Genomic DNA, 16,090 nt, shown 5'->3' with positions numbered 1-16,090 from the left:
GATGTGGAAGTTCAGACTGTGCTGCAACTACAGAGCATACTCAGATAGAACCTTGGCTCTGATACCACTTGTTGGGAATAAACCCCGTAAAAGTAGTATTCACGGTATTAGTGATAAACGCAAAACACTAAGTTATGGTTAAATCAGCAAGAATAGAAATGCAGCAATAATGACACCAAGATTTTACGTGGAAACCCTTCTGAATAAGGGAAAAAACCACGGCCAAGAAGAGTAACTGATATCACTATAGCGAGGAATTTTACACTGTGTAGTAACGAGTAAAAAATACTCCTAAGAACACTACTCCCTCAAAAGAAATAAACACTCTTTTGCTTTTTCCACCTCACTACAATATCTCTCACACTCTATTTTTCTTCACAAACTATTTTCTTATAGTTTATGGAATACCTTGCTCTCTCTTTTCTCTCTTTGTTGGTGTGTAGAAATGAGAGTTAAAGCTCTCCTTTTATAGCCAAAACCTCACTCTCTAAAGCCTACAATATTTGACAATTTACACACCCTTTTCACAATTTCAACAAGGTTGGCTACCAAACCAAACCAAGTCAATAAAATTGGCTACCAAATTATACAAATTCAACAAGGTTGGCTACCAAACCAAACCAAGTCAACACAATTGGCTACCAAATCATTTGAATGAGATGGACACCATATCAAGTGCAAGATTAGTTTTAATGAGAAAATTTTTATGTCTTTATATCCCAAAAAAGAGAGAAGTTTTAACATCGATGATATATTTTCTCTTCAAATTTTTGACTGAAATATTCATTTAAATATGATCATTCCAATTATTAACCCCCACCAACCTTTTCCCCAAAAAAAGAACTTAATCTTTCAAAATCGTCTGCTGATGAAGTAAAACAGAATAAATTCACATACTTCTTGAAAAGAAATAAGAAGCGGAAAAGGCAAAACTATGGAAAAGAAATGATAGTGAATAAAAGTGCTTCAGTCGAGTTTGAATTGCACGACATAGAGCTAAGAGTGACCTTAACCCTTTCTCAAAACCAAAGCACTCAGCTCCAAGTTTTGCTTGTGCGTGCTCATTGTCGTTATATAGCAAATTTCCTAAAATTTCATGTAAAATATATAATCTCGGACACCTAGACAATGGGTACTTCAGCACCCACTGGGTTGAACATGGATCTGCCCATGGCCGGGCCGACTCGGAGCTCGACTCTGCGGGCTTGTGTCTTGCCCATGTTACGAGTCAATCATTCGTTTTGAGTTCTAGCATTTCGTTTTGTGCTTTGAGACCTCAATTAGGTTAATGTGGTATTTTATAACTTACATGTATGTAGTGGCGGAGGCAAGATATTTGCGCAGAGGATTCAAAAATTTTGTAAATCAAATACACAATGAAGCCAACCAAAAAAAAAATTAGATGGTAACATATTTCATTAATAGAAAGAGAAGTTCTCAGTACAAAGATAGTGTTAAGATAAATAGGTCATAGTAACAAGACTTTAAAAAAACAAAAAACAAAAAAAAAACAAGTCTTGTGCTCGTTACAAGGACTTAATGAGATCAACAAAAAAATAGCTATGTGCATTATTACAACTGCACTCGACGAGGTTTCATATCTTGAAATGTTTTAATAATAACATCATTAGAAATACTATCAAACATATATTTTTCTACATAAGGCACCAAAACTGCGAAAGAATTCATTATTCATTCGACTTGGTAAGTCATTCTTGATAAAGTTCATCGCCGAAAAAGCTCTTTCAACGGATACAGTAGGAGAAGCAAAGCAAGTTTCACTAAGCGAAACACAAGAGGATAATTTGAATGCTTCTTTGTCTGAAAAAAACGTTGTGAGCACGTGATTTTTGCCCTATATGAATTACCTCCATAATTTAAAAACAAAATAATTTCTATTCATTAATTGCACTTTTGTGGATTTTGTGGCATTTTCTGATAATTGTTTGCATTTGTCTGTGCATTTTTATTTAATTAATGAAAAAATACAAAAATATGTTGCATTTGCATGAAGGATTTAATTTTACATTAGGTGGTAAATTAGTTATTTTATAAAAATGAAAAAAAATCAATCACAAAAATAGTTTATTTTGCACATTTTTAACTATAGCTTTTGATTTTGGTATTTTTCCTTTAAATTTAGTTTTTAATTAATTGTGATAATTATTATCTAGGTTTAATTAGTGTTTTGATAGGTTGATTTGGTTTAGGATTTAACTTTGATTTTTAGGTTAATTTCGAGAAAAAAAAAGAGAGAAAAGGAATTAAAATAGAAATAAGAATGGAAAAGACGGAATTCAGTTCTGGGCCAAGCATTATATGTTTCCCCTAGCCCAAGAATTTCCCACCAGAACCCGTGTGAACCCAGCCCAAACACAATTCTTACCCGGTCCAGCCCCATCCCAACCCAAACGACCCCGTTTAGGTTAGTTTTGATCTCAGCCGTCGAGGTTGTGAGATCAAATGGTTGAGAAGTGGGGATTCATAGGTATATTATTGTCCAAACGCCTTCCCCCCTTTCATCTCATCTTTCTCTCCCTATCTTCAGAGAGCCGAACTCAAACCCTAGAGCTGCCCCTTTTCCCACCGCGTCTGCCTGGCGGCGCCACCCCGAACCGCCCCCAAACTAACACCCTGAAACCCCCATGACCCCCTCTTTCCAAATCCCTAACCCATATCCCTCGAATCCCTCCCAAATCCGTCGAATCTTGAATCTAAGGATAGATCTCGAAGCCCCAAGAAGTCAAAATGGTTCAATCTTTGATTCTGTGGCTTGCATGGCTACTTGCCTTTGTTTTTCTGAAGGTTGAAGGTTGATTAAACACGAAAGTGATATTGTTCACTTTTTTTACGAAGAACAACTGAGTAACATCACTTTTCGTTTAAATCAGTATCAATTAGGTTTTGAGCTTTGATTCGGTAAGTGCCACCTACTTGTATTTTATCTTCTTTCACTATTTCATCTTCCTCCTCATCCCTTCTGTTTTGGTTTGGTCGAAGATTGTTTGAGGTTTTTTCCGAGTTCAAATTGGTTCCATTTCTTGTCATGTTTTCCTCTTTGTCGTTGTGAAGCTTGATTATCTTATTTCTTTAGTCCGCCCTATCTTGTTTGTCTAAATCTTTGTAATAATAAGCATAATTATGGTTTCATCATCAGTTTAATCACTTAGTCAATGAAATTAGGCCCATGATTTAATTAATTTGTTGTTATGAAATTGTACTGGTTAGTTCATTCAGTTTGCTTTTGGTTTCGGGTGTTTTTAAACAAATGGTTCCAGGCTTCTTTGTTTAGGGAAAGTTTGGGTCAGTTTCTCAAAATTGGAGTCATCGTTTGATTTTAATTGGACTCTGAGGAATCAGAAGCCCAAGAAGGAAGTAAACCTGGGTTATTAACCCGTATCAAATCAGGCCTTTGGGTCAGCTTGACCTATGAGTTGCTGAGTGTAAATAACATGGGTATGGGGGTAGTTTTGGGTATTTGCTTAGGTGAATCTTTGTATAACTGATTAGGAAGCTTCTTAGAAGCTGACTTGGGGATTGTTTTGAAACTTTGAAAACTAAATAGGGATATCTAGGCAAAAATGAAAATATGAAAAGGGTCTAATCACTAATCTGATTTTCTTTAAGCTGCCATACTTCCTTGCCTATAAAGGCATGGATTTCTTGCCTTTCAAGGCAGGGATTGAAGAGAAAAATCAGAAAAACATTGAAAACGGCTGGAAATACTAAAATATCATTGTTTCATAGATTCTCTTCTGCATTTATTGGTTACAATTTAGTCTCTGAAGTAATTCCTGAATCATTTCGGGGTTAAAATGGATTGAACTTGGGTTTGTGGAAGTTTGACTTGAAGTTATTGAAGTCACTGTTCAATTGAAATTGTTTTCTGGACTGCTACACCTCACTCTTGGGTTCGAGTTTGGTTTTATTGATTATTCCTAGTTGTTGGGTTCTGCTACTTTGCTGCTTGGTTACTGACCTCCTCTTGCTTTCTTTCATTTCATATTCCAAGTACATGTTTCTAGACTCACCTCACATGAGGCTTGATATTAAAGTGAAATGAAATCTAGAGTTCTAAATATGGCTTCTACATATTCAGATCCTTTAGTTCAGTTTCAGTCTTTTTGGAGTTAATTGATACATTGTATGTTCAACATGAGAATTCTTAGTCAGCTTGCATCTGTTTGGAGTTAGTAGAGCCCTTGTAGTTAAATGTTGCTTGCTTTTGAAATTCATACTATTATAGCTGGTCTTGGACTGTTGAGAAATGGAATTTGATAAAAATATTGATCATTAGATAAATTTTGTGATTAAGCAGTGTTAGCTAAGCGTATGGTGTTAGATCCCTTATGCCTTTGCAGCTCATTTGAATATTGAGGCCTAATGATATGTCCAGGATTTCATGTTACTGTTTGATAGATTAAGTTGTATGATATGAGTATTAGTTGAATGTTTTATTTTGAAAATCAACTGCTGGTTTGAAGTTGTTTGGGAATGATGATTTAAGGAAAGGAAAATGAGATAAAGTGAAATATATGTTAGTATACGTGTGCTGAGTTTGGAGAATCATGTTAGTGTAGATTTGAATAATCTGCTTAGGAATTGTAATAACAGCTTGACAGATTCAATTGATAAGGGCCTGAACTTTATATATTTTGTTTGTTCACTATGTTGACTCAGTAGATTCGTTCTTCGTGATTCTGTAATGGTCATTTGGAGTCCAATTTCCTTACTCGAATTTGGTTGATGAGGCTCCATATAGACTCGATGCCGAGTCAGTTCGTGAGAAAACTTGGGCTCTCCCCAGGCCCAACTCTAAGGTCCTTTCACGAGCAGGGCCTTGTATATGCTAAGGCTTATGCTCTGTTTATTCGAACCAGCTCTTAGTTAATAGTTGCATTGGCCCAAACCTCTTCATGTAATTAAAATACCTGCTGATCTCACTTGGGTTTATGACTATCAAAAGCAATTTGAGTCTTAATCTAGAATAGGCTCAAACATCTTAGGCCCGTTTAATTAAGTATTGTTTTTATAATAAATCGAGGCCCGCAGTGCCGAACAAAAATGACAACTGCATGGCCCTCATTTAATTAATTTTGTTTATCTTTAGAAATCGAGGCGTGCCATTTAGTGAATTTTCATGGCCCTCGCAAAGTTGCAAATTCGTAATTGCTTTAGGCGCGTTAGTTTAATAATATTACTTTCCTAAATTCGGGTGCGCATTTATGTGACCCAAATCCAAATTACAACGATTTTAAAATATGTCAAAGATCAGGGGTGTATTTATGTGACGTGGTTTGAGATGTGTTTTAGTGACATTGCAATTTTCTCTAAAAAATGAATAAAAGCGGATAAAAAGTTAAAATTTGCACATAGGTTCATAATTGTTTAAAATCAGATAATTAAGCCGAATATAACAGTTGAGCGACCGTGCTAGAACCATGAAACTCGGGAATGCATAACACCTTCTCCCGGGTTAACAGACTTCCTTACTCGGATTTCTGGTTCACGGACTGAGTCAAGCTTTTCCTCGATTCGGGGATTCAACCGGTGACTTGGGACACCATAAATCTCCCAAGTGGCGACTCTGAACATTTTAATAATAAATCCCATTTCGATTGTCCTTTAATTGGAAAAAATTCTTTATACCCTCCCGGGGTGTAGGAAAAAGGAGGTATGACAGCTCTGGCGACTCTGCTGGGGATCGAACCCAGAATCTCTGGTTCAGGGTTCAGAATTCGAGCATTGATGATTTGTTATATTTGGTTTTATCTATTATCTGATTTTGTCACATGTTTGGGCTTAATGTGCTAAGTGATGCTTTTACCTCTTTGATATTATCTGAATTGTATATAAACTGCTGCGAAACCCTTCTCTTCTCATCTTCGGGGATGTGCTTGCTGGTCGAGACTCTCTATTCTGTTAGTGTCACACCTTGAAATAAGAAAGAGGCTCGGACAAGTTACTAAGTCGGATGACCTTTTGGTTCCCGGCACGTAGCCCCCTCCTCGGCTCGAGTTGTCCGCTCGGGTACACAGTCTAGCACAAATACCCAAGTTTTGAACCTAGAATAACTCAACCTCATGCCGGATCCCTAGTAGGAACATTTGTTTGCATCATGTGCATTTGACTTTGGGGACTCAACATAGGGGTTGGGTCTGTCTAGGACAGGTGTACCCGAAATATAAAGACCATTATGATGCATCTTACTTGCTACTTGTGCATTTATTTGCTTCGAATTTGCATGTTGACTAGCTTATAAGGAAAATTTAGAAAAGTTAATGAGGAGGTTGAGAGGGATAAGTGCCTGTTTTGAAAAACCGATGTCCCAAAACATACCGAAACTTTGCCGAATTTTGGAAAAAAAGAAGAAGAAATTTTTTGGTTTTTAAAGAAAAGAAAAAAAGAAGGGAAATCTTTGTGTTTTTGGAAAAGAGAAAAAAAAAGTTGGTTTATTTTTTTTTAAAAAAACAATTGCCCGAACTACGCCAGTTTGATTCTCAGCGGATGTGGGATACGTAGGCAACCCCCGTCGGGTCCAACTTTCCTTTTGCAAAAGAGCCCAAAAAGAACAAAAAATCTTATTTTATTTTAAATAAGTAAGGTAATGCCATTCTTGTCAAAATAACCGAATGTCCCCAAAAGGATGCCGAAAGGCTATTTTTGCCAGAACAGCCACCTTTGGTCTCCTTTTCAAATTTTGGCCGGTTAGCAAGCACAGCCTTAAAATCTTCCTCTGGAAGTGCTGAAAGGCCGTATTTGCAAAGTTGGGTTTTTACTTTTGAAATGAAAATCTGAAAAAAGTGTCAGCTTTGTTTTTGAGTCAATTGAATCATGATTTTTGCTTAATCACCCTAATAAATGTGCAGAATGAGCAGAAGTCAGAATTTGCCAGTAAGAACCGTGAACAAGATCCCTTTAGAGTTGCATATGTGGTGGGATGATCTGGGTAAATCGGGACAAGATACGGTCAATCTATACTTGGGAGGCCTCACTGGGTTGCTGAAGATTAATCCTAGGGGAGACATCATAGTGGCGTTGGTTACATTCTGGGACCCGACCCACAACGTATTTCATTTCTCAGATTTTGAACTTACCCCAACATTGGAAGAAATAACTGGATATATTGGGGGTCCCAAAGTTCCTCTGAGACACCAGTACCTGATTGCTCCAAGGGACGTAGCCATACACAGGTTCCTAGACTCTTTTAAAATAAGCAGGGGGTCCACAACCTAGACATAGCATCTGTTTTTTGTACTTTGCAGTTTATATATAACAGATACGGTCATATAGGGGGTTCAACAAGCCGGAAAACAAAATCTGCAGTAAAGGAAACCGCCTTAAGTGGGAAGAACACAATTGTTTTACTTTTATGGTGGTCTTTTTGGGACTATTGGTGTTTCTTAGAAAAGATGGGAATATCGACATATGAGTAGCCGGGGTTGTTAGCACTTTGCTTACTCAAGTCAACAGCACCCTCACACCCATGATAGTAGCTAAAATCTTCCGAGCTCTCACAGCCTGCAAAGCCGGAGGAGACTTTTTCGAGGGGTGCAACATGTTGCTGCAGATGTGAATGATTGAACACCTATGCCATTCCTCAATTTATAAGTTATGGGTCAACAAAGAAAACATGCATAGAAGAATTTTTTACGAGGGTTGACGGGATCAGCTTTCCAGAGGGGGTCACAGAGTGGGTAGCACGCCTCTACTCCATCACTGCAAACCAAATAGAGTGGACATTTGGATGGTTTCCTGTGGATGAGATCATATACATGCCAGCCACCGGACCTCATTTCCTCTTTATGGGACTCAAGATTATCCAGCCTTATGCCCCATACCGGGTTTTGAGGCAGCTGGGGAGATGCCAAATAGTTCCGAGAGATGAAGATATTAGTGCCCAAGTAGTCGAGATCGGGCCTAATAGTCAGTTTCATGAAGCAGCAGTCCGCCAAATTTGGAGCGAATGTCAATACTTAACAGCAAATACCTGTGTACGTGATCGATCCAAAGGTGAGGTTTCACCAGGGTACCTGGCTTGGTATAGAAGAGAAATTGAGTTTGGGAGGCCGGCCAAAAGACCCCACCTTCAGGAATTCGTCGAGGCGTCACAAGAACAATGGGCTTGGTTGGCCAAGGAGAATGAGTACGGGGCCACAATAGGAAAGTTGGAAAAACAAGTCAAAGAACTTCAATTCGAAAATAGCTTGCAAGCCGCAGCAGATGAAGGGGAAAAGAAAAAGCTGACCAAAGAAAATGAGGCCCTTCGAGCCCTGATTCAGAAAATGAAAATAGTGGCAAAAGATCCCGTCAGAAGTGCCAAAGATGAAAAACTCATAGATAACCTGAGGTAGAAAGTGAGTGACTATAGTTTTGATTTGAACAAAGCAGAAAGTGAACTAGCCAAGGCTCGAAAACAATTGGCTAAAAACGCGGATGAACGAGCACACCTGTTTAAGTAGTTGAAAGAAAAGTACGACAATAAGGTTGTGGGATTAAAGAAAAGGGTCGTTGCAAAGAACAAAGTGATGAAGCAGGCGAAAGACTTTAAGGCAGAAAGAGAACATTGTTATACAGCATTGGCACAATTAGAAATGGATTTACAACAACTTCAGGAGCAAAATCATGTAGGTGAGAAAACTTTGGGAGCCAGGGCCCAGCAGATTGGGCATTTGTTGCAAGAAAAAGGGGTCATAAGAGAGAGAATTAGAACCATAGCCGATTACTTTGTTGTGAAGTGCCAGTCCTGTGAGGATATTACTCGTACCACCTTCTTCACGAAAGTGAGGACATTTGTTAAACAGATAATGAGTGACTTGGATAGACTTCAAAGGGATCTTGCATATAGGCCCGCGGCAAGATCGAATGATGTCCCGCGGGTACCAGGAGCATTAATGCATTCATGAATTTTCATTTGAGTCTGTATTTCCTTTTCCGTTAGAGTCTGTCAGTTGTTTTGAGTCTGTATTTTCTTTCTGCTGGAGTCTGTCAGTTATTTTTGAGCCTGTATTTTCTTTTGTGGGAGTATGATAGTTTATATTTGGAGTCTGTGTTTCGTCTTTGCATTAGAGTCTGTTAGTTTCTTTTGGAGTCTGTTGGTTTTGAGTCTTTGTAATCAAAGCATTTGCTTTTTATGAAAATTGAAAATCCCAAAATGTTTTATTACTTACTTTTACACTTATCTCCCAGAACTACGCTCAGTCTGATTCATGCGGGGTCATGATACGTAGGCAATCTCCATAGGATTCGACCATAAACAAAAAAAGGAGAGGAAAAACAAGAAAAGAAAAGAGAGAAAAACAAGAAACCATGGGGCGGAAACCATGTGAGATCAAGCAAGGAAAGGCAAGAATGAAACGAGAAGTTGCAAATGAAAATACGGAAAAGTCGGGATGACGCAAGAAGCCGATCAAATGCATAATAGAAACCGTTAATTGCTTAGGTGCATTCAGTCCCCAAAATGTGCGGTTACCAATTTGTTAAAGCCCTAATCACTAACAAGGTTGTTGTTGATATATTGAGATCCAGGAAGGTGGTTAGTTAATTGGCATTCTGGCAACTCACTCCTACAACACCCGATCAAAAGACAAGCTGAACATCCAACCAAGAATCGGAGGCAAGTATCGCCGATCCATCAAAAGAGGTGGAAGAATTGGATGTTAATGCAATGAATGAAGAGATGTATAAGTTAAAGAAGCAAATGGCTAAAAAGTACCAGGCCTCGGCAAAGGGGCATCCACCACCAATTTATCCCGCCAACCCTGCTTATATCCCACCATTGGCTCAACCTTAGGAACCTCCCACTGTGAACTCATCTCCAGCCTTTCCCCTCTACCAACAATGTTATGGCACCACTTCCCATACATCACAAGCTCCACCACCCAAACAAGTCCCGCACCCCCCTCCACCAGTCACTCCTGTTTATGTGGCACCTCCACCTGCTGCATTACACCGATCTTCCAGTGAGCCTCTGTTCCAGACTCACGACAACCAGTATTATCCCCCTGAGCCTACCTTCAAGGTTCCAGAACCATATTCTTACACCCCTCATCTTGATCTCCCGGCAGAGACCGAGAAGCCACCTAAAAATCCCGAACATGAGGAGATGATCAGAAAGGTCAAAATCATAGAATAATCGTTCAGAGATATGAGGGGGTTGGGAGGTCAAGTAAGTGTGGCCTATAAGGATTTATGTCTATTCTTGGATGTTCAGTTACCAGCAGGATTTAAGATGCCCAAGTTTGATCTGTACGACGGGCATGGTGGCCCAGTAGCACACTTAATAGGATTTTGTAGCAAGATGAGAGGAGCAGGCGGAAGAGATGAATTACTGATGGACTATTTCAGCCAAAGTCTGAGTGGATCGGCTTGGAATGGTATACCAGACAAGATCACAGCAGATGGTACACATGGGATGATTTGGACCAAGCCTTCGCCTGCCATTTTCAGTACAATCTTGAAATTATTCCGGACCGTCTGTCTTTGACAAAACTTGAGAAAAAGCACAATGAAAGTTTCAGGGAATATGGTTTTAGGTGGAGAGAGCAGGCAGCAAGGGTTGACCCTCCAATGAAAGAAAGTGCAATGGTGGATTACTTTCTGCAGGCCATAGAACCTACTTATTACGGTCATTTTGTATCAGCAGTAGGCAAGTATTTCAGTGAAGTGGTAAAGATGGGCAGTATGGTAGAAGAAGGGCTTAATACAAACAAAATCATGAGTTACTCGGCTATCAAGGAAACCACTCAGGCCATTCAAAGCGGAACTGGGGGGGGGGGGGTAATTGGAAAGAAGAAGAAAGAGGATGTAGCAACGATTAATTCAAGAGCTTGGTTCAGACCCAGGGGTCCATCACATTACTATAGCCAACCTCAACCCCACCACCAAACCTATCCTCATACCCCATATAGCCCACCACAACACTATTACCCACCACCAGTTACCCATGTTTCTGTCCACCATACCCAAACATATAGCCAACCTCCGGCCCACGCACAATGGCGTGTGCCAGTCCTACAAAATACATACCCAGCTCTACAAAATGCCTATCCACCCCCAAGAGCCTACCAAAATCCCCCTAGAGCAGGTTTCCGGCCCAATCGGGCCACCAAGAATGAGAGGTTGCAAAAGTAGAAGACTTTCACTCCAGTGGGAGAATCCTATACCAGTTTATTCCGTAGGTTGAGACAATTGGGTAAGCTGAGTCCGATTGAACTAAAATTGCCAAATCCTCCCCAAAGAATCTTGATCACTCCGTGAGTTGCGAATATTGTTCTGGTGCTCCGGGGCACGACACAGAGAAGTGCTGGAAATTGAAAACAGCTATTCAAGAGCTCACTAATACTAATCGGATTGATGTCCAAGCTCCGAAGGCACCTAATATCAACCAGAACCCATTTCCATCTCATCAAGAGACGAATATGATTGAGATAGTGCATAAGGAAGGGGAGCCTAATAAGCCTTCGCAAACTATCATGATGATTCGGTCCAGTGAAGCCAGGCAGTTCGAAAAGTCAACAAGTGAGAAGTCTGCGATCAAGATAAATGAGGAAAATAGTGAACCATCTGTGGTGGTCAAGAAGGGTTACTCAAGTAACATTGCAGGGAAACATGAAAGAGCGAAAGTGGTTGTACCAGGAGTGGCGAACAAGCCTGTTGTAATTGTGGAAAGTGCCCGTATAGACCCTATCATTATCAAGCCGGTAACTCAATTACCAATAGTCAATAGTAGGGCGGGTCCGTGGAACTATGGACGAGTGACAATGACTTACAAGGGGAAAGGAGTTAAAGAAAAAGTATATGAGATCCATGGTTTGACTCGATCGGGGAGATGCTTTGGCCCCGAAGAGTTGAGAAAAGTTAAAAGCGCCAAGGACAACCCAGTGGTAGTGAAGAAAACTGTGACTGAGGAAGAAGAAGAGGAGTTCTTGAGAAAGATGAAAGTGCAGGATTATTCCATTGTGGAGCAGTTAAGGAAGACACCAGCTTAGATTTAATTATTATCATTATTGATCCATTTAGACGAGCACCGTCAGGCTTTGATGAAGATCCTGAATGAGGCCCACGTTCCTGACAAAATCTCAGTAAACCACTTGGAAAAGATAGCTAACAAGTTATTTGAGGTGAACAAAGTTACTTTTTCTGATGATGAGTTGCCCATGGAGGGTACAGAGCACAATAGAGCCCTCTATCTGATAGTGAAATGTGAAGATTCCGTGGTTACTTAGGTACTGGTTGACAATGGTTCCAGCATGAACATTTGCCCTCTCTCCACTCCGAACAAGTTGAAGGTGGATGATGAAAGAATTCACAAGAACAGTATCTGCGTTCGGGGATTCGACGGTGGGGGGAAAGATTCAGTCGGGGACATAGTGCTTGAGCTTACAATAGGGCCAGTTGAATTTACCATGGAGTTCTAGGTGCTCGATGTGGCTATTTCTTACAATCTGCTGTTAGGTCGACCCTGGATTCATGCTACCAAAGCGGTCCCGTCTACTCTGCATTAAATGGTCAAGTTTGAATGGGATAGACAGGAAATCGTTGTGCACGGCGAAGATAATTGGTGTGTTCCCAGCGATGCCATTATTCCCTTCATAGAGTTCGAGGACGACAAGGGGCCATGGGTTTATCAGGTTTTTGACACGGTATCGGTAGAGAAAATTCCGGAAGGGAAGTGCGTTCCAACCCCGAGGGTAGCTGCCGCATCAGTCATGGTAGCTACCAAAATGTTGAAAAATAGCTCCATACCGGGAAAGGGTTTTGGGGTATCTCTGCAAGGTATCGTACAGCCGGTGTCTCTCCCCAAAAACTTGGATACATTTGGTTTGGGGTTCAAGCCCACAACTGCAGACATAAAAAGAGCTGGAAAGTTGAAACAGAGGGCCTGGGTCCTCCCAAAGCACATCCCACGGCTCTTCAGGTCATTTGTTAGGCCTGGCACCAAGAAATGCCCAATGGCAACAATTCCCAGTTTAGTGGTTGATGTAGATAGAGATTTGATTGAAAAGTTCGAGAGGTTATTCGCCGATGTGAACATGTTGGAAGCTGGAGCGGGTTCGAGTAAAGTGGATGTGCAGTTTATTGGGCCCAGTGCAAAGATTAACAATTGGGAAGCTACTCCTCTCCCCCACAGGAAGGAGTTTTGGTAGTTTGCTTTGATTTTGTTTTAGTTTATCTGGATTATTCCAGGATTGTAATTTAGATTCTAGGTTCCGTCCGTTTGGATGTATAAATCTTGTTTTCTTTAATTTCAATGAAATGCAATTTCCCTTTTTCTTCCTTCCTGATAGTTATATTTTTGCTTTTCTTTTCTTCCTTGTTCAATTGTTTTTATGCTGGCTTCAATGATATGACATGCATGAGGAATCTCCGGCCCACTCTTAAAAACCAATCTAATTCTGAAATAGTAATTTAAGAAATAGAGTGTGATGGTGAATCAAAATACGATGAGGATGAGGCCTTTGAAGAGATTAGTAAAGAACTAAACCATTTTGAAGAATAACCCAAGCCTAACCTGAGTGATATAGATGCAGTCAATTTAGGGGGCCAAGATAATGTACGGGAAACTAAAATAAGTGTCCATCTTGAGTCATAACTCAGAGAGGAGATAATTAAAGCACTGTTAGAGTATAAAGATATTTTTACATGGTCTTATGACAACATGCCGGGTCAAATCACTGACTTGGTGGTTCACAAATTGCCCACTGACCCAACATTCCCCCCCTGTCAAGCAGAAGCTAAGGAAAACTGATATGAGTGTGAAGATTAAGGAAGAGGTCACCAAACAGTTTGAGGCCAAAGTCATTAGGGTCACCCGGTATCCCACCTGGTTAGCCAATATTGTGCCCATGCCGAAGAAGGATGACAAGACCAGGGTGTGTGTTGATTATCGAGATTTCAACAAGGCAAGTCCTAAGGATAACTTCCCATTGTCGAACATCCATTTATTGATTGATAATTGTGCCAAACATAAGATTGATTCTTTTGTGGATTGCTATACGGGCTATCATCAGATCTTAATGGATGAGGAAGACGCAGAAAAGACGACATTCATCATGCCATGGGGAACGTACTGCTATCGGGTCATTCCATTTGGTTTGAAAAATGCTGGGGCAACCTACATGAGGGCGATGATGACCATATTCCACGACATAATACATAGGGAGATCGAGGTTTATGTGGGTGATGTGATTGTAAAGACTAGAAAGCAGTCTGACCATGTTAGAGATTTGAGAAAGTTTTTCCAAAGGCTTCATAGGTACAACTCAAGCTCAATCCTACAAAATGCGCGTTCGATGTTCCGTTTGGAAAGTTGTTGGGATTCATAGTCAGCCGCCGAGATATTGAATTAGACCCGTCAAAGATCAAAGTTATCCAGGAATTGCCACCCCCAAAGAATAAGACTGAGGTGATGAGTCTGTTGGGGAGATTGAATTATATCAGCAGGTTTATTGCTCAGCTCACAACAACTTGTAGGCCTATCTTCAAATTGTTAAAGAAAGATGCTGCGGTCAAGTGGACAGATGAATGTCAGGAAGCATTTGATAAGATAAAGGGGTACTTGTCAAACCCACCTGTGTTGGTCCCGCCAGAACCAGAGAGACCTCTGATTTTGTATTTGACGGTCTTGGACAATTCATTTGGATGTGTGTTGGGACAACATGACATCACTGGCAGGAAGGAGTAGCCATATATTATCTCAGCAAGAAGTTCACATCTTACGAGGTTAAGTACACTCATCTTGAGAGGACGTGTTGCGCTCTAACTTAGGTAGCCCATAAGTTGAAACATTATTTATCATCTTATACTACTTACCTCATATCTCGCTTGGATCCGTTGAAGTATATCTTCCAAAAGCCTATGCCCACGGGAAGGCTCGCAAAGTGGTAGATCTTGCTCACAGAATTTGACATTGTCTACGTGACTTGGACTGCGATGAAAGCATAAACATTGGCCGACCATTTGGCTGAGAATCCTGTGGATGAAGAATACGAACCTTTAAAGGCCTATTTCCCTGATGAAGAGGTAATGAACATTGATGAATTGGAACAAATTGAAAATCCAGGATGTAAATTTTCTTTGATGGGGTTGCTAACATGAAAGGCATTGGGATAGGAGCGGTACTTGTTTATGGAACAGGGCATCATTACCCTATTATGGCTCAGCTTCAGTTCTACTGTACTAACAACATGGCTAAATACAAGGCATGCATTTTGGGTCTGAGGATGGCTATGGATATGGGTGTCCAGCAAGTCTTGGTGTTGGGTGACTTGGACCTTCTGGTGCACCAGATTCAAGGAGAATGGGAAACACGAGATTTAAAACTCATACCGTACCGACAGTGCTTGCAAGATCTTTGTCAACGGTTCCAATCAATAGAGTTCATGCATATTCCAAGGATTCACAATGAGGTTGCCGATGCTTTGGCTACTCTGGCGTCAATGTTGCACCATCCCGATAAGGCTTATATGGACCCTTTGTAGATTTAAATCCACGATCAGCACACTTATTGCAATGTGGTGGAAGAAGAGCTCGATGGGGAGCCTTGATTTCACAATATCAAGTAATACATCAGGATGGGGTTGTATCCATTGCAAGCCACATGTGATCAAAGAGAACAATTAGGCGGTTGGCAAGCGGTTTTTTCTTCAGCTGAGGGGTTCTGTACCAAAGGACTCCAGATCTTAGGCTGCTGAGATGCATAGATGCTAGGTAGGCTACAACTATTATGACCGAAGTACATTCTGGAGTTTGTGGACCACAGATGAGTGGGTACGTGCTGGCAAAGAAGATTCTCCGAGCAGGTTATTATTGGCTCACTATGGAGTGAGATTGCATCAGTTTTGTGCGTAAATGTCATCAGTGCCAAGTGCATGGAGATTTGATTCATTCTCCACCATATGAATTGCACACGATATCCGCACAATGGCCCTTTGTCTCTTGGGGCATGGATGTCATTGGGCCAATTGAGCCATCAGCATCAAACGGGCACAGGTTCATTCTGGTGGCCATAGACTATTTCACCAAGTGGGTAGAGGCTAAAACATTCAAGTCTATAACCAAGAAGGCTGTGGTTGATTTTGTGCACTTA

The 16,090-nt window shown here is 40.6% G+C and overlaps 1 protein-coding gene across 1 annotated transcript; it reads left to right on the top strand.

The window, feature by feature from the left end:
* Positions 1–15,095: 15,095 nt before the first annotated feature.
* On the top strand, positions 15,096–15,482 carry LOC138878393 (uncharacterized). The gene has a single exon (XM_070158069.1). It carries the CDS (start codon positions 15,096–15,098, stop codon positions 15,480–15,482), a length of 387 nt encoding a protein of 128 aa, XP_070014170.1.
* The last annotated feature ends 608 nt before the right edge of the window (positions 15,483–16,090 follow it).

The sequence above is a fragment of the Nicotiana sylvestris genome, chromosome 9, assembly GCF_000393655.2.
Source record: "Nicotiana sylvestris chromosome 9, ASM39365v2, whole genome shotgun sequence".
In the NCBI taxonomy this organism is placed as follows: domain Eukaryota; kingdom Viridiplantae; phylum Streptophyta; class Magnoliopsida; order Solanales; family Solanaceae; genus Nicotiana; species Nicotiana sylvestris.
The sequence above is the reverse complement of the archived record's forward strand: the minus strand, read 5'-3'. Positions and strand labels throughout refer to the sequence as shown.